This window comes from Onychostoma macrolepis, chromosome 23 (genome assembly GCF_012432095.1).
Source record: "Onychostoma macrolepis isolate SWU-2019 chromosome 23, ASM1243209v1, whole genome shotgun sequence".
NCBI lineage: Eukaryota > Metazoa > Chordata > Actinopteri > Cypriniformes > Cyprinidae > Onychostoma > Onychostoma macrolepis.
In genome coordinates, this window is record NC_081177.1 from 14,660,699 (window position 1) to 14,683,964 (window position 23,266).

Sequence of the window (23,266 nt, forward strand, 5' to 3'; positions counted from 1 at the left end):
GGATTGGAAATGTATATATCCATATTCACAAATGATTTATGATTTGCCAAGAGTTCAGTTCAGTTTAGTCTTGCAGTTCATTTTATTTATAACATTTCAGATCGGGTAATATCAGAAAATTGGGGTTTAAACAGAATAATAAGCGTTTCCAAGCCTGTAAGCTGTCCTGGACAAATGACGGTCACTGAGCTATTGATTTGCATATTTACACAAGATAAACAGTTTGGCCTTCAATAGAGCAAATCCAACATCAGATAGATACTTACAAACACCCTATGGAAAATATATATTAATATTGATTATAAATAATGTTAATATATATATATATATATTTTTTTTTTTTTTTTTTTTATATAAAAATATGTAAATTGTAATATATTTCTCGCAAAGCTAAATTTTCAGCAGCCATTACTCCAGCCTTCAGTGTCACGTGATCCTTCAGAAATCATTCTAATATGCTGATTTGGTACTCAAGAAACATTTCATATTATTATCAGTGTTGAAAACAGTTGCACAGTTGTACTGTGAGACATTTTTTAGGATTCTTTGTTGAATAGAAAGCATTATGATAAATAGAGACCTTTTGTAGCATTATTAATGTGTTACTGTCAGTTTTGATAATTTTTTTGCATCCATGCTGAACAAAAGTGTTCATTTCCAAATATAAACATTCCACGTATTTAAAATAAATTGACAACTGCATCATGAATGATGGAGGCCTAATACATTTCACCAGCTTTTTTCACATGCCTAAAGCAAATAAATCACCAATACCGACTGTCTTTCAGAGGGACCTGGAGAATGAAGTCGTGATGGGGGTTGGGAATATCTTTGGTGTTTGCGCATACCTTGAATTCTTCAGGTGTTGTCAGTATGGCCCTTGCGGTAATTATCTCCCTGTGGAAGCCTGGCTCACTTCCCTACCTGCTATTTAGGACGTCTTCCTTTGAAGGAAATACCTTCATGCCTCTAGGTTGCACACGTTCAGCTTTTGTTGTAAGGATTTCCATATGTTGTTGCAAAGATTTTGTTTGACACAAACAGGACACCGCAACGATATATTTCCAGTGTCACCCTTGGCAAATGCGATCACATTCTGAGTTTGGTGACATCTGCAGTGCAGGGCTGGGAGATTCACAGGCCTGATTTATGCAACTATCCATCTTCGCTCAAGGCTGAGGGCCAGAGGAGTAATGTTGGCCTAGCAGACATCCCACAGTCCAAGATGTGTGATGTAATTTACCCAATGTTCACACGCATACACAAACACAAACGCACACTAGAGAAAAGGTCTCAATTGCTGCCAATTATTCATAGCGCTCTCACACATTATGGTGATGCTCAAAGGTAACAGAAGCAAAGCTCAATGCAGCGATGCAATATGAGCTATTACTGAGCCGTCACATATTCGGCTCCATTTCCTAGCAAGAAACTAATTTCGTATAACGCAAACTAGATGCATGTACGCAAAATAGCATGCAAACCAAATCATCAGGGAGTGATTCAATTCAATAAATCATTGCATGAACCTTTTGTAATTTCGTCTCTCGTACTCCCGCCTGTCTGCAGCAGGTTGGTGGAGTCTGGGAACACAGTCCATTCCTCTCCCTCCCCCCCACTGCAACCAGCTCAGTCTCCAGCACTGTGGATGGTGAAGGCGGGGGATTGTGTGCAGATGTGCTTGGAGATTGGCCAGGCGCTTTGCCCTGAGAGAACATGTGGTCTGGGACTGTTTACGCTGGCACTGTCTCAAATCAACCCCCACACAACATGCTAGGCCTCACAGGACACCACACACACACACACAGATCTCTTTCCCCTGCTGCTGCTCAGGAGCTGTTCTGCTAACTGAGCGACGTCAATTGTTGAACGTCAGGTGCATCCATTCACCAAAATAAAGCAAATATATTTTAAGTAATGACTTAATTTTGTTGAAGTTGGCATGAAATGAAAATGAAACTTATTTTCTAATTGTATATTATACATCTTATCGTGAACGATTCAACCGTGTCTGTTTTCTTGAGGTTGTAAGTTTTATTCAATATATCATAACTGGATCTTCTCTCTGGTGACATATGCAGGACTTCTCCAATCAAATTATTTAGTCCACTTAAACACCGCCCCACATTTTATAGCCTAATCCTATCAACAGCTGATGGATTGAACCAAGTCCCTGCCCTTCATTTTTACTTTTTCAATAATATGTTACTCTCAGATGTATGCCACAATATGGAAACTTCTGTTTCAGTGCGACTTTATAGACATAGCAAAAATGCAAATTCTGCCATCGTTTACTCAAAAAAACCTTTGATTTACTTTATTCTGTGGAACACAAAAGGAGAAGTTTAGCAGAATGTTCATGCTGCTCTTTTCCATTCTATGAAATTGGACGGTGACCATGGTTTGTGAAGTACCAAAACGGAAAAAAAATGCATAATAAAATTTGTCGTGCTGTATTTTAAGTTTTTTTTTTTTTACATTTAGGTTTGACATTTTTATGCAAAACAGGCAAATATATTCATGATTATCTTCTCGGCTGCTGCATTTTACTCTTAAAATGCACATATCTAAATACGTCACATCAAAATCGTACCAGATTTGACATCAGTGATGCCATATTTTATTGGTTGTACTGTGACTTGACCACAATATGTCACATTTTAATATGCACATATTCAAATTGCACAAATAAGATTTAAGAGAATGGCGAGAAAGGTTTTCTGTGAAAAATGACTTTAATTTCTTTCTGTTCCTTGCACAAGTCTATTATTTGACTATAGTATTGTGGGGATTTTGTTTTGGATTTGTGTCACTTTTGTAGCTTGGCAGCTCCTGGTTACAATTCACTTACATTATATGAAAGCAGCATGAACATCCTGCTTAAAGGAATCATTCACCCCAAAATTTGAATTAGCTGAAAATGTACTCATCCTCAGGCCATTCAAGACGTAGTTGAGCTTGTTTCTTCATCAGAACAGATTTGGAGAAATGTAGCATTTCATCACTTGCTCACCAATGGATCCTCTGCAGTGAATGGGTGCCGTCAGAATGAGAGTTTAAACAGCTGATAAAAACATCTCAATAATCCACAAGCAACTCACACGACTCCAGTCTTTCAATCTTGTGAAGTAAAAAGCTGCATGTTTGTAAGAAATAAATCCATCATTAAGGTGTTTTGCATCTTGGATGGTCAGAGAGGGTGAGTACATTTTTTAGAATTTTTTTATTTCTGAGTGAACTATTCTTTTAAAATCTTTTGTGTGTGTGTGTGAAAGAAAATTTTGGATGAGAGCAGATGTTTTGATGCAGGATGGCATAATAACCCACAGATTCATAGTGGTTCAAGATGACAAATCTAATGGCTCACTTGAAACTGAAAAAAAAGCACTTGCTTTACCCAAATTGGCGGCCAAATCTTGCGCTGGGTGCGTTTCAGAGACAGTTGAATGCACAGATTGTCACAGATGCCTAGGGGGAGGAGGTCATTATAAGCATGCATGGTTCTCATGCTGTGTCAGACGAAGAGCTTGTTGGATTTATACCTCATGTACAATGAGCTTTATCACCACCCCCAAGCCTTTCTCCCAGTGAGGCATGGGGAATGAGGGTAGATACATGTTGAGGCACGTGGACGGCCAGACATCCCTGCTACGTTACTCCCAGATGCTCCACATAGCCGGAATGCTGTTCTCCTTCCACAACATCTGCCGGCTGCACATCTTCCCAAAAGACTCCACAGGAATGGATGTCCCCACATCACAGACTGGGTCTCTTGTCTTGACCTCTCTGGATAGCAGATGTCATTCAGATGAAGAATTTATTTTTCTCCAGTAGGATTTTTAAAGGGTTTGGCTTCTCCAATGTTAAAAGACAACAAAGTTATTTACCAAGATTAAAAACAGTCATTTAAAAGAACGGAATTAAAGTACACCATGCACCACATAAAACAAGGAAATGAAAAATAAATAAATAAATAAATTTAGCAGTGATTACGTACGTTCATTAAACACTGACTCATATGTGTTACGTGACATCATTTGATCTATTAGATCATTTCAATGGAACTTAGTCTAGGCGGTATTCCATGAATCACTGCACTTATATTATGCTTGGGTGGGAGCTGTAAAATCTCCAAGAACTGTGTGGTATTTTGTTCACTATATAACAGTGGGATTTATTAGAGAGGGTGGAGGACAAAAACCCTGAAATGAGAAAATGTGCACTGGCTGGAGAAAAAAAGTGCAAATAGACTAGTGTCTAGTGCCACCCAGAGGACAGCACAATTTGATGGAGTAAATTAGGCATTTTATGTATTAACTTGTTTTGGGCTGTTGGGAGCAGTCTAATTGTAGTAGTATTTTTAAAGATATATTATTATATTATAGTATTTATTATTATTTTGAATCTTTATCATTTCAGTTTTTAACATTTGTTGTGTGTATTGGGCATATCTTGATTGATTTAAACGTATTTCCATTTTAGCTTTGAAGACCTACTTTAACTTAAACTTTTTCTCTTCCAGTTAGTTACCAATACAATACTTTTAATTTTCATTTATGAGTTTGTAAAGAGTTTTTTAAATATACATTTATTTTTCAGCTTCATTTAGATTAATGAAAACTATTTGTAATAGTTTCAGTTTGAATGAACAATAACAACATTTGTTGTGAGGAGCATGGAAAACGTTATTTTTAAAAGGAAAATTTTAAAAAGGATAAAAATTGCTTTAAAAATGAATATATATATTTAAGTTGTATTATAATTATTATTATTACATTTAAATTATTCAATAATTATTTAAAATGATATATATATATATATATATTGTCTTACATGTATATATATTACATTGTTTTCAAAAATATTTATTTAGTTTTAGTTAATTAATTAATTTATTTATTACCTATGTGCCTGAATGTTGTTGAAATTTTGTAAAGCCCAGACAATTTCTGAAACTGTAAAGGAATAATATTTTGATAATAACATTTAAAAAATAGATAATTAAAAGAACCTACAATAAGATTAAATGTGACCCTGGACCACAAAACCAGTCTTAAGTGTCAATTTTAATGATAAATATTATTATATTATTTTCCATTGATGTATGGGTTGTTAGGATCGGACAATATTTGGCCGAGATACAACTATTTGAAAATCTGGAATCAAAAATCAAAATATTGAGAAAATCGCCTTTAAAGTTGTCCAAATGAATTCTTAGCAAAGCATATTACTAATCAAAAACGACGTTTTGATATATTTACAGTAGTAAATTTACAAAATATCTTCATGGAACATGATCTTTACTTAATATCTTAATGATTTTTGGCATAAAAGAAAAATCTATAATTTTGCAGGATAAATAATTCCTCCATGTACAGGATAAAAGATATGTGTATTTAAGACAGCAAGAAGGCACAGAAAGTCCCACAAAAAGAAAACCCCCACTTAGTGCTACTGATTTTACAAATGCAAATTTTCTTAAAATTAGATTTTTTTTTCACCCATTAAGTTTTTACTTGTCTATCTATACCAGGGATAGGCAATGTCGGTCATGGAGTGCCGATATCCTGCAGAGTTTAGCTCCAGCCCTAATCAAACACACCTGAACAAACTTATCAAGTCTTCAGGATCACTAGGGCTACAGGCAGGTGAGGGTTTTTTTCAGGGTTGGAGCTAAACTCTGCAGGACATGGGCACTCCAGGACCGATGTTGCCTATCCCTGATCTAAACTAACGAAAAAGCAAATGAGAACCAACTCCGCTCATGCAATGACCTTTATTGACCACTAGATGGACCCATGTCATTTTAAGATAAGAGACAAAAGAACTCATACCTGAAAATGAACAAAGGAAGAAACAGAGAGGGCTAACCCTAATTATTACACAGCTACTCTTTGTATTAATGAATACATTTAAATGTATTACATCTCAGTTTAGTGTGCTTTAATAAATGATCAGTGTACAAAAAATGTGCATTAAAATTTAAATAAAGCAAAATAGCAATAGGGGAATCCTATCCACCTAAACTTACTTCAGAATTGTCCATGACCAATAATAATAATAATTACATATAAACATTACATATTTTGCATTATTATTATTTAAGCAGTTTTATTTGTTGTTCTTCCTCCATAATGTTATCATGAAGAAAAAAAAAATACAATCAAAAGTAATAAGCCTGTTTGTATTACAAGACTTGAATTTTAAAACTTAATTATTTAGTAGCAACAGCTATCTAGCCAAAAGCAATTGTTCATAAAGCTAATCAACTAATACAAATGAATTACTTTGAGTAATAATTATAGAGCCAAGATGGCTGCGTGGCGGGATCAGTTTCCACCGAATGAGGGGGGAAACAAATGGTTTCAGCCGTAAGCCGAACCGCGCATGCGCAGGAGCCCAGTGCCGCGTAGGGCTTTCAGTTTTTTGGACTCCTGTAGAGGTGGATGACGTCATGCAGCAGTCCAGTAGAGGCTCCACTTTTTCCCCCTCACTCAAATTGTAACCACCAGCATCAGAAGCGGTGGGGCACAGAAGAGAGGAGCCTTTTTTATTTTTATTTTTGCAGCGAGGACCGCCAACGGACGATCTTGCATCTGTATTATCCTGATTTTGCAAAAGGAATAATTTGATCACAGAGAAGACCGCTTTGATTTTAAGGATTTAAAAAAAAAAAAAAGACACCATATACCTCTGTTTGCATGCTGTTATTCAGTAGCAACATACATGACCGTGCCATTGTACAACACCTCGCCTTTTTAGGCTGGAAAAGCCTTTTTATGCATAGATTTTAATGACACATTCTCTGCTGTGTATATTGTCTGCTCAGCTTCGTTTGCTAGCGTGTCGGAGGCGCAACAAACAACAGACCACGGCAGACAATCGTGAGGTTTGGATGAGGTGTTTGAATCCAGCCTTAAGTGAACAATTGTGATATTTCCATAGGCAATGCCATCTTGCAATGCAAACATGCTGGCTGTTGGATTGCTTTACCTGGGATTAGTTCTTGCAATAGAGATTGTAGATCCCTCCAGAGCCATTGAAGGTGAGTAACCTCAATTAAACGTGTTATTTTGTCCATGCATGCATTTAGGAGACAGTCTGTAAAGTTTTCAGACATGGCCTGGTGATAGTGACCAGGCAACGTGTGGGCTGCTGCTTTCGACACCCACTATGTGGGCAGCAGTGTGATTATCTCAGGCTTGCAGGATTGATTTTGAATAAATAAAAATGCCGAGGAGGGCATTTGCGCAGTTTTGCTATCACCTGTGCCGTGATTGCTACATCTGTCCTTGTTATCCTCATCTAGACTCGCGCTAATTCATTATGAAACATTCGCATTATCAGCTTTTGTGCACAGAAGCCACAAATCGGCCGGTTCTGAACGCGTTTAACGTGCCTTATGGGGACCGATTGGAGATGTGGGAGTTGAGTTATTTCGTAATAGCTTCATAGGCCCGTGCATTCGCCAGAGTCGTTTATGAATTCAAACGCCTGTCAAATGGTATTCTTCTGCTTGCGTGAATTGTTACAGTATGAGTGCAAGCCGAGCTCGCCACAGGTCTATTTGCATGCAGTGGACATGCTCCATATTCCCGCATTCTTAGCGGTCTATTCAAGTGCATGGTTAGACACACATCCTCTGCTAGTGTTTCTTCTTGGTCGCCCACAAAAGAGTCCCGTCGATTCTTTAGCGTTTGTTTTGCGTGACGTAAACATTATCTAAGGCAGATATTGAGTGTAATTGCTCTTATTTTTACTCCAAAATCTGGAATATAAAGCCAGTTGATCAGTACTTAGCCCAAGTTTGCTCCGTTAGTTTGAGTAGAAGCGATTTGAATCGGAGTGTGCACACTAGATGCTTATCATTTAGTTTGACTTCAAGCGTCAGATTTTTGCATTGTAAATTAAGTGGCACAAAAATATTTTAATTTTTTATTAGAAAATTATGAATGGTGAAACTGTTTATGCTGCATTTATAATGTAGTCTGCTTTTTATAATATAGCCTGATATTTCTACTTGATGATTAGATTAGATGATTAGAGCATACCACGATATAGCATGATATATAGCATACCATGATAGAGTCTGTGTTGGCATATGGAAATTTAACATTTTTGCACTATAAAACATGATTGGACACAGACTTTAATGTCAGAACAGACCCGAGACCCGTTTTAGGGTTGTGACCCACAAGTTGAGAACCACATTATGGTTGTCCTTGTCTGACACGTCTGACAACTTGTTCCAAGCTAGTTCTTAGGTATTTAGGATGCATTCATATGCTAAATATTTTAAAACACCAAAGAGCTCGACCTAGTTATTCCTTTTATAACATTTGTTTTAAAATTTTTGATGTTAACAATAACAATCCAAAGAAATGAGAGGAAAATGGTGCCTACAAAGCACACCGGATGCCTTTTGAAAAATACTCCAGATAGTTTTCTGTGACATCTGTATAAATTATGCAACAGTCCTTTTTAGTATGGCTTAGAAAACTGGCCTACAAATGGCCCACATTTTGAATTATGCAGATCCAAATGTAATGCTCATGCCCAAGAAATAAGTGCATAATGTAGGCCTGATCAAGAGAAGTTAAAAGACTGTGATTAACTTTGTTATTTAGTCATTCACTATGGCAGTGCATTTCACATTAACTGTAAAGAATAAGCTGCTGTGTTGTCTAAGAAGCATAGTTTAGCCAAAAATATGAATATTCTATATTCAGTGTTGTTTTTGGACCCCATTGGCTTCAACAAAATGTCCAAGTCGTATTTAGGGCTGACTGTCTCTTTAAATTCGTAACATTTTCAGTAATCATCAGTTCTTTCAGGAAACTTAAGTAATTTATATGGCTGTGGATGCAATAAATATGAGTAGTTGTGTCGGAAGTCATGTGATTGAGTCATGTGACGCCACCTCAGACAGCCTGTCAGATGATTTTGACTGTCGCATAGGAGTCTTTTCTGCTGAGCTCTGATAATAGGTTTAGTTTAGAGACCACAAAAAAAAGAACCTCAGCAGACCTCAGATGAACCTTTATCTTGTCTAGACAGGATTCGGAGCCTGGGGGATGTGGGTATTTTTATTATACTGGAAAGTAAAGATAACGGTCATAAACAAATATTCTATATTCAAACAAATCTCAGCTCACTTGGTATACTTTTAAAATACTGAGATAAGATTTCCTTGGCGTGGTATGAGAGTAACATAGGTTTTATGATATATAAATGACCTGGGAGTTTGTCTGCTCTGTGGAAGACTACGAGGAAATGGTCTAGCGGACGGAGGCAGGGTTGAAGTTCTTGTGCTGTATTATCTTGCTCCACCTCCACCCTCTCTGAAACATCTGGATATAGGAGACCCATTAGCTTAGACGTTATATGGGGATGAATGGGAAAGCAGACCGTTAGTGACCGGCCTTGGCTTACAGGATTGGGAGTATGTGTCTTCAGAGGCATTGCTTCACTGTTGGATCACATTCTGGCATGTGATGCTAAGCACTGATTTAATGTACATGTTAGCATTTGGCTGCATGGAATGCAGAGTGACCCTTGCAGTGGTTCAGGCGTAGGTGGTGAGTGGGCCCGAGCTGGAATCAAACTGCTGTCAATGACTACAGCAGGAACTCGTGGCTCTGCGTGAATCACTGTTGGAGCAGGAGAACTGATGCTTTTTTATTTATCATAATGGTATTTACAGACCATTTCTGTAAATACTGTATTCAGAATATGCATTTTTTTTTTTTAAGTTCTTTTAATTTCTGTTTTATTTTCAGCTTGTCTCTTCAGTTTATTTTTTGGTAGTGTTCACAATTTTTAAAATTTATTCTAGGTTTTAGTATTTTTTTTATTAAGTTTTAATAATTTTTAGGAAGTGATAGTTACATACTTTTATATTATTCATTAATATTTTAAATGGGCTGTTATTTTCAGATTTCATTTCATTTTTGTTTAGGTTTAGTAAGTTTTAATTAGTAAGGATTTTTTATTTATTTTTTATATATTTTGCTTATTTAGTTATTTCAGCTTTATTTTCATTAAATGTGACCCTGGTCCACAAAACCAGTCATAAGTGTCAATTTGTTTTTGTACATAATCTGAAAGCTGAATAAACAAGCTTTCCATTGATGTATAGTTTGGTTTGTTAGGACAATATTTGGCTGAGATACAACTATTTGAAAATCGTGAATCTGCGGGTGCAAAAAAAATCTAAATATTGAGAAAATCACCATTAAAGTTGTGCAAATGAAGTTCTTAACAAAGCATATTACTAGTCAAAAATTAAGTTTTAGTATATTTACGGTAGAAAATTTACAAAATATCTTCATGGAACATGATCTTTACTTAATATCCTGATGATTTTTGGCATAAAAGATAGATGATAGTTTTTTTAGTTAACAATAACAACACTGATTTTAGGGCTGCCAAATTTAATGTGAAAACAGGTATAATTTAAAAACTTTCTCAGAAAAGTCTACTGTTATTGGTATATAGTGGTATTTTTGTGTTTAATAAAGACTAGGCTACACAAAAACCAAGTATTTTTTGTTCTTTATTTGTTAGTTTTGGAGTCATTAAATGTACGTTAATGTAGTTTCAGTTTTAATTTTTATTTAACTTTTATTTCAATTTTTGTCATTTAGTTTTCTCTAACAATATTAACACTGATAATAACCAACCAGTCTTTTTGCCCTTTGTTAATCAGTGCTTTATCTTATATACACATCTGTCTTTGTGGCTCAGATACTCAAGAGGTTTCTACAATCCTCTTATAGTCTGAAATCAGTCCATGAATCCTCCTACATTCATACATTAATACATCTACTCATACATTCAGTGTTCATTCAACCATTCGTTTCTCCCACACCATCTCTGCCCCATCTGATGAATGAATAGAGCTACATTATAAACCTCTTGGTAACATTCTCATTCAGGCTGGGATTTCTTTTGTTGTTGTTGTTAGTTGAAGAGCAATGCAGTGGAAAAAGTCTGTTACGTAACCTTTATTTGATGTAAAACGCTGCACAGCGGATATTCAAATGTGGCCGCTTACTCACTTAAAGGAATATACAGGGTTCAGTGCACCTTTGACATTCTGTCAGTGCTGTTTTAGGTGCTGGTTGTGATTTCTCAGACTCAGAATGGTCAATACTTGGCTCATTAATATAAATTGGGTTATGCACAAGTATTTAACATTATCTTTGAATGTTTCTATAAATAGTAGGCTGTATGTGGAGTATAGATACAGAGTTCAGGTTTGTGGGAGAGTTTTCCTCATTTCCAAGTAAAAGATGATTTGTAAACCTTTTTACTCCAGACTTTAAAAAAAAAAAACATTGAATATAAATTAGTTGTCCATTTTTTGCATTTTGTTTCTATTTTCACTAGAACAGATTGTGAACTATGGAAAAGCCACAGTTTGGAGCGCTTGTCTGTGAAATGTATGTACTTTAAGTCAGAGTTATTATAGTTAATTAATTAAATTAATATTATAACTTTGTGTGTGTGTGATTGTAAGGGTCCTGTCTAAAACTAAAAGCTATCATAGTAGCTCAATGATACTAAAATAGCACTGCTTTAAATGTAAGTCTATTTTGCAGGGCAGATTTTGAAGGTTTAGTCAGGACTTGTGAATGAATTGCTCAAATCTGTAAGTGTTTTAAGTTGTATTTACTGTATTAAAACCATGTAAAGCCACTAAATGTGGAAACTTTCGCACTAAACTACCAAGAATACCATAAAGGGACATAATAACTATCCGACGTTTACATGGAGCAAAACTCCACCTAGAATACTCCTACTTCTTTTCAAACCGTTTTACAGATCAAATAACACCATTTTGGAAAAAATAAATGAAGGAGTGCTTATAACAAAAATAAGCTTCATATTTCTGCTTTCAGACTTTTAAAAGCATAGTAACAGCCAACATAGGGCTGCTCGATTATGACAAAAATCATAATCACGATTATTTTGGTCAATATCATGATTATTTAACACGATTATGAGTGGGCCATATGACCAAAACTTTATATGAGTGATTTATTTAAAGATAGTGAGATATATTAAATATATATTTCCTGTAAATAAGGTTGCTATGACATCTACATTTTAGAGACAATTTCACAATTCTCAATACCACAGCAGAGTATCAGGGTTATTGATATTAGTAACAAACAAACAAAAAAGTCCTCAAAATTATTGAAAATAATTAAACTCAGTAATAAAAAAAAAGCAAAGGACAAATGCAATAGAACAAAAAGATACAAATGAAACAAACTGTGCTTTAAGTATTCAGTTAATATAAATGAATAATCAAATGTAAAGTAAAACAGCATATTCTAAGTAAGAATTAAGCTTTCTTTGTTTCTTATTAAAGCTACAAAATTCCTTCACTCAAGAGCAGTGAGTGATTTTGAATTTGTCTTTTGTTGTTTGATTAATATTAAGCACACAGTCAGCAGGAGGAATATTAGGCTGCTGTCACTTTAAGAGCCGCACGGATCCAATTTACCGTTACGCATGTATTTTCATTCTCAGCTGTTTGTTCATTGACCGAAGAAGGTTTACCTGAATAATCACTAAGAGACGCATTTTGACACATTTTTGTGTGTATTTGACCGTTTAGGCGCGCTCCTTGAGCTAAACGTTGACGTTACATGTCCGTCTTCTGCTCCGTCTCTGAGCGCATCCAAAGAAATCCTCCTGACGAACAGCGCAAGTTGTCTTTAGCGCTTTTAAAAACATGAATAAATCTAATACACTTCAATAAATCAAGCACATCCCATTTTGCAAAAGTCACGTTACATGATTTTACTGATTTGCACGTCAAATTAGGCTTTAATGGAGGAACGGAAACGCACCGTTGGAAAGGGGGTGGAACGGTGCGCAATAATCGTTTAATCTCGATTATTGTGTTGTCATAATCGTTGGAGGCCGAAATCGATTAAGCCAGCATGTGCCTTAAACGTGATTTTTGTTTGCTTCTGACGTTATCCGTTAAGCTTGGCTTGTAATGAACCTGGAACGTTCCTTTTTAAGATTATTCACGGCTTTGACAGAAAATCAGTTTATTTTTGTCGCCGTACAAGAATTGTCTCTTTAAATAAGAAAAGCTCAATGTAATAGCATTAGATTGCTCAGCTGGAGTCTTACAACCCAGGGCCTGAGGAGGCTCTAATCTCCCTCTTTTAGCCTCCCTTCTCCCTGGGAAACACGGTAGACTCCTCTGCGACTGAGGGCTAAACCCAGATTTGCATAACCGACTAGATATAGCATGGTTCCTCCTTGTGTGAGAGGATATTGTTGATGGTAGTGAGTTGAGTGTGCTGTAATTGGTGTTTTCGGTTTGCGACATGAGTGTTTACCCTATTTAACTGCTACACCCAGGAGGACATGGCTTCATGTAGCAAAAACAGGGGAAGATGGGGGCTGTTGATGTGCCAGTGACAGGGAACATAAGCGAGTGGTTATCAAGTGCTTCTGTCAACTAGGTCATGACTATCGCAGACATGCGTGTAATGCTTGGCCGTTTCTTAGCCTGAAGATTTGATGTTTTGAAGGTTCTAATGGATTGTCTTCTTCCTTCCTCACATCAGGCGCAAACATGGCTGCTCAAATGTTGAGGACAGTTGTCATGTTTTCTCAGCATCCCACACTCATGTGCTAGAACTCTTTCATATATTCTCTCTCAGTCTGTTTTCACTTATAAATACTACTGTTACTAAAGTTTGGGATAATTAAGATTTTTTTGATTTTGAAAGAAGTCTCTTATGGTCACCCAGGTTGCATTTAAAAAAAAAAAAAAAAAAAAAAAAAAAAATACAGTAAAACAGTAATATTGTGAAATGTTATTATGGTTTAAAATAACTTTTGTATTTGATTATAAACACAACGTATTTTTCTTAAATATATATATGCATGTGTTTATTTATATATTATATACATAACAAATAAACAGTGCACACATATATTACATAAACAACAACTTATTTTGGATGCACTGCAGTATATATTTGAAATATAAACATTTTGTTACATTACACTTTTTTATGGTTACTTTAAAAAAAAAAAAAATGTGGCATTTCTTTCACCTTTATTTTGATAAGACGGTATAGCATCGAGAGGGAGTGAAGTGGGAGTGGGAAAGGTCCACGAGCTGGGATTCGAACTCGGAATGCCTGGAGCACAACAGCGCTAGATGTCGGCGTGCTGCCCACAAGGGGACACTTTTTTTACTGTTACTTTTGACAATTTTAATGCATCCTTGTTTCTTTGGGGGAAAAAACAACAAACTTTTAAACGGTAGTGTAGTTTTACTTGCAATACCTAGTGTACTGTCAGTGAATAGGACTGTTTTGTTGCAGTGTAAAAGAGATAGTTGACCCGAAAATGAAATTTGTCATCATTTACTCGCCCTAAAGATTTAAAAAAAAAAATTTCCCTCCATGAAACACCAAATGGGTTATTGTGCAGAATGTTTGGCTGGACTTTTCGGCGCAGTGAAAAGTGAACAGGGGCTAGTTCAAAATAACAAAAAGCACAATAAACCATTAAAAGTAACACACATGACTCGTGTGCTCTATATTCCAAGTCCTTTTTTTGGTTGTTTTTGGAGCTCATCAGCTCTTTTCCCCATTCACTTTCATTGAATAGACAAAGAGTAGCTAAGGCATCCCACAAAATCACGCACACACAGAAAAAAGCTCCCTTTGTGTTCAGCTGATAAAATAAAATCATATGGGTTTGGAAGGTATAGGGGTTTAGTAAATAATAATAATGACAGAACTTTTATTTTTGTGTGACCCTTTTCTTTAAGTATCTATTCTCCACTTGTTGTTCTGTTATATTCCAGATGACCTCAGTCCATTGAAGCTTTTGTATTGTGTCTCTCACATCTGTTCATCAGAGAACTGCTCATGTGTGAAAGCAATTCAGATCCAAATAATTTTTTGTGCTGTGACTAAAGACGTCTGCATCACACCCAGAGTCATTTAAAAAAATACTCAGCCTTAAAGTTACAGGTACAACAGCAGTTTACTAGAAATGTACAGATTTGACGGTCATGAAAAAGACTTGTCATTGTACTCTAAGCTTGTTTTGTAATCAGTCATCATGTTGTTTATATAAAATGACCGGTATTAGGAAAGAAACAGGTGTTGTGTATCCACCCTTTAATAGTTTCATGGGTAGTTTACACCTGGGAACATGTCTAGGCAGCTCCTGCAATCTTGGTAAATCCTGTCCGTTGCTCATTGTCTCACATATAATGTGTTGTATTACGTCTAGAAATTCTTTGATAGCTTAGTGAATACAATGGGCATAAACTGGGCATAAAAGTCTAACTGAAAGGAAGGCTAAGCAAATAATAGCTAGCTATATGTTATGTTAAAAGAGAATCAGTTGATCAATACACAATGAGGAGCAGGGTGAGACCTTTCATGAAAAGGGTATTTGTTAGTGCAGAGGAGGAAGCTACAATGAAGCAGCTTTGTATTTTATTGCATTTTCCATTTCAAATTACAGGTTAAAAAAAATCGCAGTAAAATAGGAGTAAATAAAAACAATATAATAATGAAAGTTACAATAAGTTACAAATATGTATATTTTTTTACATTTCAAACTACAGGTGAAAGTAAAATAGGACAAAAATAAATGTATTAAAATTATTATTATTTTTTAAATGATGAATGTTACCATTATTTAATGTATAACGCTTTTTCGTCAATTACAAACACGTTTACACTTAATTTACTGTCCTATTCTTTACTTGTTATATTTTTTCCTATGTGTTGTTTTTAACTTTTAACTATTAAAAAAAACATTCTTCATTGAAGTGAAACTGTAGTAAAATATTAATATTGAATGAAAAACTTGCTGAAATAAAATGTTGAAGTGAAATAAAACCAAAGCTAAACAGAAATACAGAAAAAAAAAAAAAAAAATTAAAATTGCAAAATATAAAAATAAAATCTATTTTGAAATATAAAATGATGCATTAAGAGCCGTGGGGTGAAAACCTTTGAACAGAATGAAGATGTGTACATTTTTCTTATTTTGCCTAAATATCATATTTTTTTTTATTTAGTACTGCCCTTCTGAAGCTACAGAAGATACTTTCTTGTTTCCCAGAACACAAAATAAGTAAAATTTACCCTGATCTTCAAATTCAAAAAGTTTTCACCCCCTGGTGAAACACAGCTGTGGATCGTTCAGGTAACAACACAGTTTTAAGAATCAAGTGTATGTAAACTTTTGAACAGGGTCATTTTTATAAATTAAAAACGGTCGCATTTGCGACCAAAAATATTAATTTGCGAGTGAAGTTTTTGCTGAGGTCGCCACTGGTGACAATGTAGATATATTTACATGTTATGACTTAAAAAAATTCTTGATTGTTTTGCGGTCACATCCTTTATGTTCATGTATTAAACTGAGACGATGCGCATCAAAGTTTTAATGAAAAAAAAGAAAGATTAAAAAGAGTTTCAAACAGTCCTCATCTCTGCCAAAATGCCTGCTAAACGCAGCTCAGTTGTGCAGCGTGAGCGAGATCGAAATGACGGAGACGTGCAAAGTGAAAGTGCACAAAAGCAGTGTCTATTTCGTGCACAACTTGAACAAACTTCAACAGGTAAAGCTGTCAGCTGTGTGGATAGGCCTACTGGCAATATCGTTAACAATTCTCGTTTGTAATCATTACTAATATGGCTTCTTGTTATCAAGATCTTAGTCTTAGTTAATGCGTGAACTTCATATTAGCCTGTTTGCAGCGCACTTGCCATCCAGTAATCACAATAAGCTTTGTCCTTTGTTACTTTTTAATAAACAAAGTATCAGCTTTAACATTCTGCCAAATTCATAACAAAATTCATAAAATAAATACAGTTTTGGCGATCTTTAATGCGGCAGGTGCAATCACTTTAGCGCCTCAGTTCAAGTGGCAAGTGAACCCATTATATCTTTCTCTACTGTAATATGAAATGAACATGAATTAACATCAAAAGGTAGGCTCTCTTTTATAAGAGAGCCTATAGTGCAACTTATTGAAATGTCTTATGTAATCGCTCATTTGTCAAACTGCAGAAAACGTGTAAAGCTTGTAAACAATACATTCGCTTTTGTTTTGCTAGAATGCAAGCTAAAGATAAAATTCAACACGTCCTATAAAATTGCATGTTACTAATGAAGAAAATCCAACTGGATGTGTGAGAGATTTGACAACATATAGGATGCATTGAGGAGGAGCCCAAACTAACACTGTAAAAAGCGATCAGTTGACTTTTCTTAAAAAAAAAAAAAAAGCATAATTAAAGAAATGCATTTAGTGAACTTGACAATTCTGAGTTACACTGACAAATAACAGTTTGAAAATGTGTTTTAAGTTTTTATTTTAAGTTGGACTAACTTAAATTTATTAAATTGCAGTTACTTAAAAGTGTACATTCAATGGCCAAGTGATGCTTATGGTCCATGATATTGGTACAGATTCTGTGTAATAAACAATTCTTTGTGACTGTATATTTCAAGTTGGAAAATATGTTTAGTTCCCACTTTACGTGAACCTTAGTACCCAGGTCATCTACAAGATGAATTAAAATGCTGATAAATTCAAGAAAAGATTAGACATAAACGCATGACAGTATACTGAAATGTCAAAATGTAAAAAAAAAAAAAATAATGCGTTTATTCTGTGGCACCTAAAAAAATAATTTGGCGCCTACGTTTTTTTTTTCTTATAGGAGCCAATGGCTCCTTGCTCTCTTTTTTTAATTTTTTTTTTTTAATTTTTTCTGACTGGAGCCCTGTATATGTAAACATCTTTTATGTGAAATATCTTATTCATGTCAGTACTAAATAAACAATAGCATGCATTTTGTATGATTCCTCGTATTTTGGTAAAATAATTAACATTTTGCAGATTCTGCAAGGTGTATGTAAACTTTTGCCTTAAACTGTATATTTGTCTGTTCTAGACCTCTTATACAACCTGGTATCTGGCAGCCATCTTTAAGCTTTTGGTATGTTCTCAAGCCATATAAAAGAACTGGCCATTCAGACCTATTATTTCCTCATTGGAGAATATATAACTTGTTGGGATTGGATACACAGCGGCCTAGGCAACTGAAGGTTTGGCCATGAATATATGTCGTCTTTAAGAGACAGGAATGGAATTCAAGTGCAGGAAATCCTAGCTTACCTTTGCAAACATGGGTACAAAATTTGCTTTGTGTGTTTGTTCAAATTAAGGGGTTATAAATAGGAATCCAGTTTTTCGCAGGGCATCACCATAAAACATACATAAGCAAAATAGTTTATTCACACCTTTAGTTTATTGGCGCTATCTCTCCCAAAGTTGCTTTTTAACATTGTGTTTTAGTATGCTTCAACATGTTTATAAAAAGCAGACAGAATATGAGCAGAAATGTGCTCTTGTGAGCATCTGGTCACTAAACAGTCAGAATGACTGTTGAGAGGGTCTGGTCACATTATGTGTGAGCAGCAGGCCAGTACATGGTGCCCTGGTATTCAAAGGATGCTGCTATTGGACCGTATTGTCCTGTTGTTTGTGTGTATCTGCACGCTTCAGTGTGTAAGTACACTCAATGTGTTTTCAAAGGCACTTTTCTAAGTTTCAAATGAGGTGGCCCCCCCGACCTGCTCAGTGTGATGTTCCTCAGACGGGTCACTGGACTGTTTTTGACACTGGGTTTCAGCACAGAAATGGAGCTCTGTGAGAAGAGAATGTAGCCTAATTGGTCTTCACTTTACCCTCGTGTTAACCCATATCCCTTCCTAGGGGTACCGCACTGTTGTGCTGAATAGGCAGCAAAATGCAGCGATAAGAACTGCTTTGTTGCAGAACTTTCTCTGTTCGAAGCTTCTTTTCCACTGACAGTGATTTAATTGGAAGGTATTGCTTAGTTGTGTTGTGGGATGTAGTATGTGATATCAATACTGAAAATCCTATTGGTGGAATGGGTAACTGGCCTTTCGAAAATCTGATTGTGTATTGTGTATAATCTGATTGTTGTTGTTTTTTTACAATTAATCTGTTTTCTCCAAAGATAAATAATGATTGGCCTAATTATTGATGCAGGAGTCAAATAATAAATTAAAAAACTTGCAAGGCTGCAATTTTTTTTATTTTATTGAAATACAGTAAAAGCAACAATATTGTGAAATAGTTAAAATTTAAAATCAATGTTTTATGTTTTAATTTATTTTGAAATGTAGTTTATTCATGTGATGGCAAAGCTGAATTTTCAGAAGTCATTCCCTATAGTGTCACGTGCTCTTTCAGAAATCAATATTATTACTATTATTAGCAATGTTGAAAAGAGTTGTTAATATTTACATATTACTGTAAGTTATTCATATTTTTGTGGAAACTAAGATACATTTTTTTTCTGTATTCTTTGATGGATAGAAAGTAAAAAAAGAAACACAATATTTTGCAGCACCACAAATGTCTTCACTCCCACCACTTTCAGTTGAATGTGTCATTGCTAAAAAATATTAATTTCCTAAAAAATCTAACTGACTTTAAACTTTTGAAAGGTATTATGCAAATTTGATTTAATACATATTTTTGTTTGTGCAGAGACGGATGTACACTACATTGTCATTTGCATCATTAGGCATACTAACATCAAATCACCAACAGTCACGCATGTTGCCTCCAATCGTCTGTTATGAAAATATGTTTGTTCACTGTCAGTGCGAACGGCCCTTGATGGGTTGCTTTAATTTTTACTTTCAGATGACTGTTTACTCCTTTGAGGAGTTGCTTAGCCTGATTTTATTTAGAAATTGGACTTTGATAGCGTAATTTACACCCTGTGTTTAGCTTTCACTGTCACCTGCAGGTCTGTGAGGCAGACGGACATTCCTAAAGGGAGGAGAACAGTGCAAGTTGATGAGAACCAGCCTTGCCTCTGATCTCTCGTTTTCTTTCTGTCTGTCATTTTTTGCTCTCTCATTTTGCTTGTTTTCTCTGTATTTTAGCCTACAACTTGTAATTACAAACAGGACCTTCAAGAATCTCCCTGATAATGCATAACAGAGAGTTTGGTGAAACTTCCAGAAATTTTCTGCGCTGTAATAAGAACCACCCTGATATGTTTGTCATTTGAACAAAAATCTCAACTCTCTGTTCCAAAATTCCATTGTGGGCTCCAAAGACCCGAGTTAAACCCGAGAACTCGAGTCTTTTACGAGCCCATATCCTCACAGAGGACGAGTCTGCAGATGAAATCAATTAAAAGGTGCTGGAATGTGTGGCCGAGGCCTGGAGCTGATTTGGAGGGGCGGTGCGCTGTGAGGGGGAAGTTGAGACTGAGGGGCTGAAAGTGGGTCACACTTCTCACAGCTGGCCTCACTGCCGCCACGGCATAGAAATATAGAAAGGTAACAGCAGCTGGCTCGGACCAGGAACCCCAGATGAGACGAACCCAGGAGGTCTTTCTCCCTTTTCCTGTCTGTGTCCACTGTGGTTTCCCTCCCTTTTTATCACTTGCCACCCACAACTTAAAATTGTCTTCCCTCCTTTCAGCTTGGATCAACTTTGAAGTGATCTGATAAGGAATGTGCAAACTAGCTAGTCAATGGGTTTGACTAATTTGACTAATTGTCTTAACGGGATAGTTTACCCAAAAATGATCATCATTTGCTCACTTTCACTTCTTTTGTTTGGTTCCCAGCGTTCTTTATAAATATTTTCAGTTGTTCCACAGAAGAAAGGAAGTGAGAATTGTCATGTTTGGGTGAATTATCCCTTTAAGGAAAGTCTGAATATTTCAGCTGGTTGTGGGTTTGTGTGACCAAAATGGATGCATTTCTTTGTGGTGTTTAAATGACTCATTCATTCTTTGAAAAATAGGAGGACAAAGAACAATTTAATTTAATTTATTTATGTATTATTTATTTTTTTAGGGGGGTGTTTTTAACTTAACATGGCATCTTACACCCATGATGGGCAAGTGGGGTTAGAAAAGATAAATAAAATCAAATTTTATTTATAAAATAAAATATTACGTAATTTAAGAAAAAATATCTAGATAAATTAGTCAACTAGTTTGTTGTTGGCTCATTCTTACTAATACTTTTCAATATCTCTATTTTTTTTTTACAGAAAATATATTGTACTATTGTAATCTCCAGATGATCTGCTTGTGAACTTTGAGACTAATTTAGGCTATTAACGTATTATTTTTTTAAATTATACTATATTATTATATTATACTTTTAGACTTTTAGACTAATCAAAGTCAGCTTTGAGGTTTACAGACAAACCACAATAAGCAAATAAAGTTGAAGGGTTAGTCATTCTGTTTATTTTTTATTTTTTTCATTCCCTGAGTGCAGGCCCTGATGTTCCTGAGGTTGTAGGCCACAAATATTTTCCAATCTGATAATGCTTTCCAAAAGACCTGTGAAGGTATAGTCTCACATTCCAGGTATTCAGTGGTCAAATGTTAAATGTAACTATTAAATGCATTTGCACATTTTGGTGCCTTTGGTGTAAATACCCCAAAATACCAAAATTTACAAAGGCAACTAAAGTCCAAGCGAAGACAAGAGATAAACAAAGAGATGAATCTTGGCTTAAAGTAGGGTGTGCCGAAGTTTATTGTGAGTAATGTTATGGGATGAACCAGGAGTATGTTCACAATCGTAAGTTTGATATTGTGATTACAGCGCCAAAGCAGCAATATATTACATTGTGCACATGGATACATGTTGCTATTTGATAAAGCATGGCGGTTCCTTTTCCACTTCCATTCAGTGTTTTTCCTCACTATACTGTCTGTAAAGCAGATCCGTTCTAAGTTGTTGTGGAAAATTACAGTGTACATTCCACCCAACTGTCAGCCTGGAGGGTACGGGAAATTTTTTTAAAAAACGACGGTGATGTATGAATGATTGGTTTTTAGCCTCATTTCTTTGGAATTTCACCTCATTAGAAACTGGCCCCATTCTGCAGCGCCAAGCTCAACTCAGATTTGTCCTAGAAAATTAACATCTGAGGACAAACTTGTAAATTGGTTAAACTGCCTCAGCCAGAATTCAGAGAAAAGATCAATGTTTTTAACCTGTGAAGGTGCCTGCATGTAAAACACTCCTGTCGCTTTTTTGTTCCCCAAGACAAAGCACAAATGAATGAGACGGAAGTTTCTTCCGCATTGGCCGGCCTTCTGGACGTCTCCCAGCCCTGTTTGGAAACAGCATTTGTTATAGTGGGATTGTGGTATTTCGAATGAGTGCAGTGTGATGTTGGGTTGCTTAGCGTGAGGAGTCCTGGCTGGTGCACCTTTTTGGGATGCTCCTGATGTTTGCAGTTGGGTGCAGGCCCAGAGGGACAAATAAAGGCCTTCTTGATTCCCCACCATAGACTCAGATGCTCTGAAATGATTAACAGTCCCCCTTGATTTGCACCTTCAAAAACTTGTCAGTAGTTTGGCTGTGCGTTTGGAAAAAAACAGCTCTGAATTAACAATCCACATCTCTGTCTGAAATATTTGTGTGCTTTGAATGAAGGCAAGCTCTGTGGGAAAAGTTGCCTGTGTACTTGGTTCCCCCCAACGACCCCAAAACCTCCAATTAGAGTCACAGGCTCTCCTCCTCATGGTCGCTCGCTGCCGCTGTGTGATCGTGTGTTAAACTTAGATGCTGAATGTTTTTATTGTCGCTTTTTTATGTCGGTGGCCTGAGTGCTGACAATGCCCTCGTCTGGTTGTAAGATTTAGGAACGCAGAGTCAGTAACAGTGTTCAACATGTTGTCCTCTAACACTTTTCACTTATTGCTGTTGATGGTTATCAACCATCAACTAACAGTGATTGGACACTTTAATGGTAGGATTTTGGTGTCATGAGAAAAAGTACTGATTGATGAATTTATCTCCCAATATTTGTAGTTTTTACTTTTGAATAGATTTAGTATGGCCTGCCAAAGTTAAAGCTGGTATCATTTAAATGTTCACTGCTGGTACATTTCTCAGCACAGTCTAGTATTATTGTTATCTATTTGCATTTCTGTGTTTAATACTGATGAGTTACAAAGGTTTCAAAAAAATCCACAAATTAATTTAGGTGGTATTGTAATTTAGTTTTAATTATTTTTTTTTCTAGTTTAATATTCCCTCCTTTTTTTCTTTAGTTTCATTAAAGGGTTAGTTCGCCCAAAAATGATTTATATATCTAATTAAGATATTTTTGATGAAATCTGAGAGCTTTCTGATGTTCTGACATAGAACACCCAGATGT

At 35.7% G+C, this 23,266-nt stretch overlaps 1 protein-coding gene across 1 annotated transcript in view; it reads left to right on the forward strand.

The window, feature by feature from the left end:
- The first annotated feature begins 6,462 nt into the window (after positions 1-6,462).
- lrp1ab (low density lipoprotein receptor-related protein 1Ab) overlaps positions 6,463-23,266 on the forward strand; it is a 130,764-nt gene continuing 113,960 nt past the window's right edge. The window contains exon 1 of the mRNA XM_058762889.1: positions 6,463-7,045. Coding sequence (XP_058618872.1) covers positions 6,949-7,045 — 97 coding nt within the window. The 5' untranslated portion in view covers positions 6,463-6,948. The remainder of the gene's footprint in view (positions 7,046-23,266) is intronic.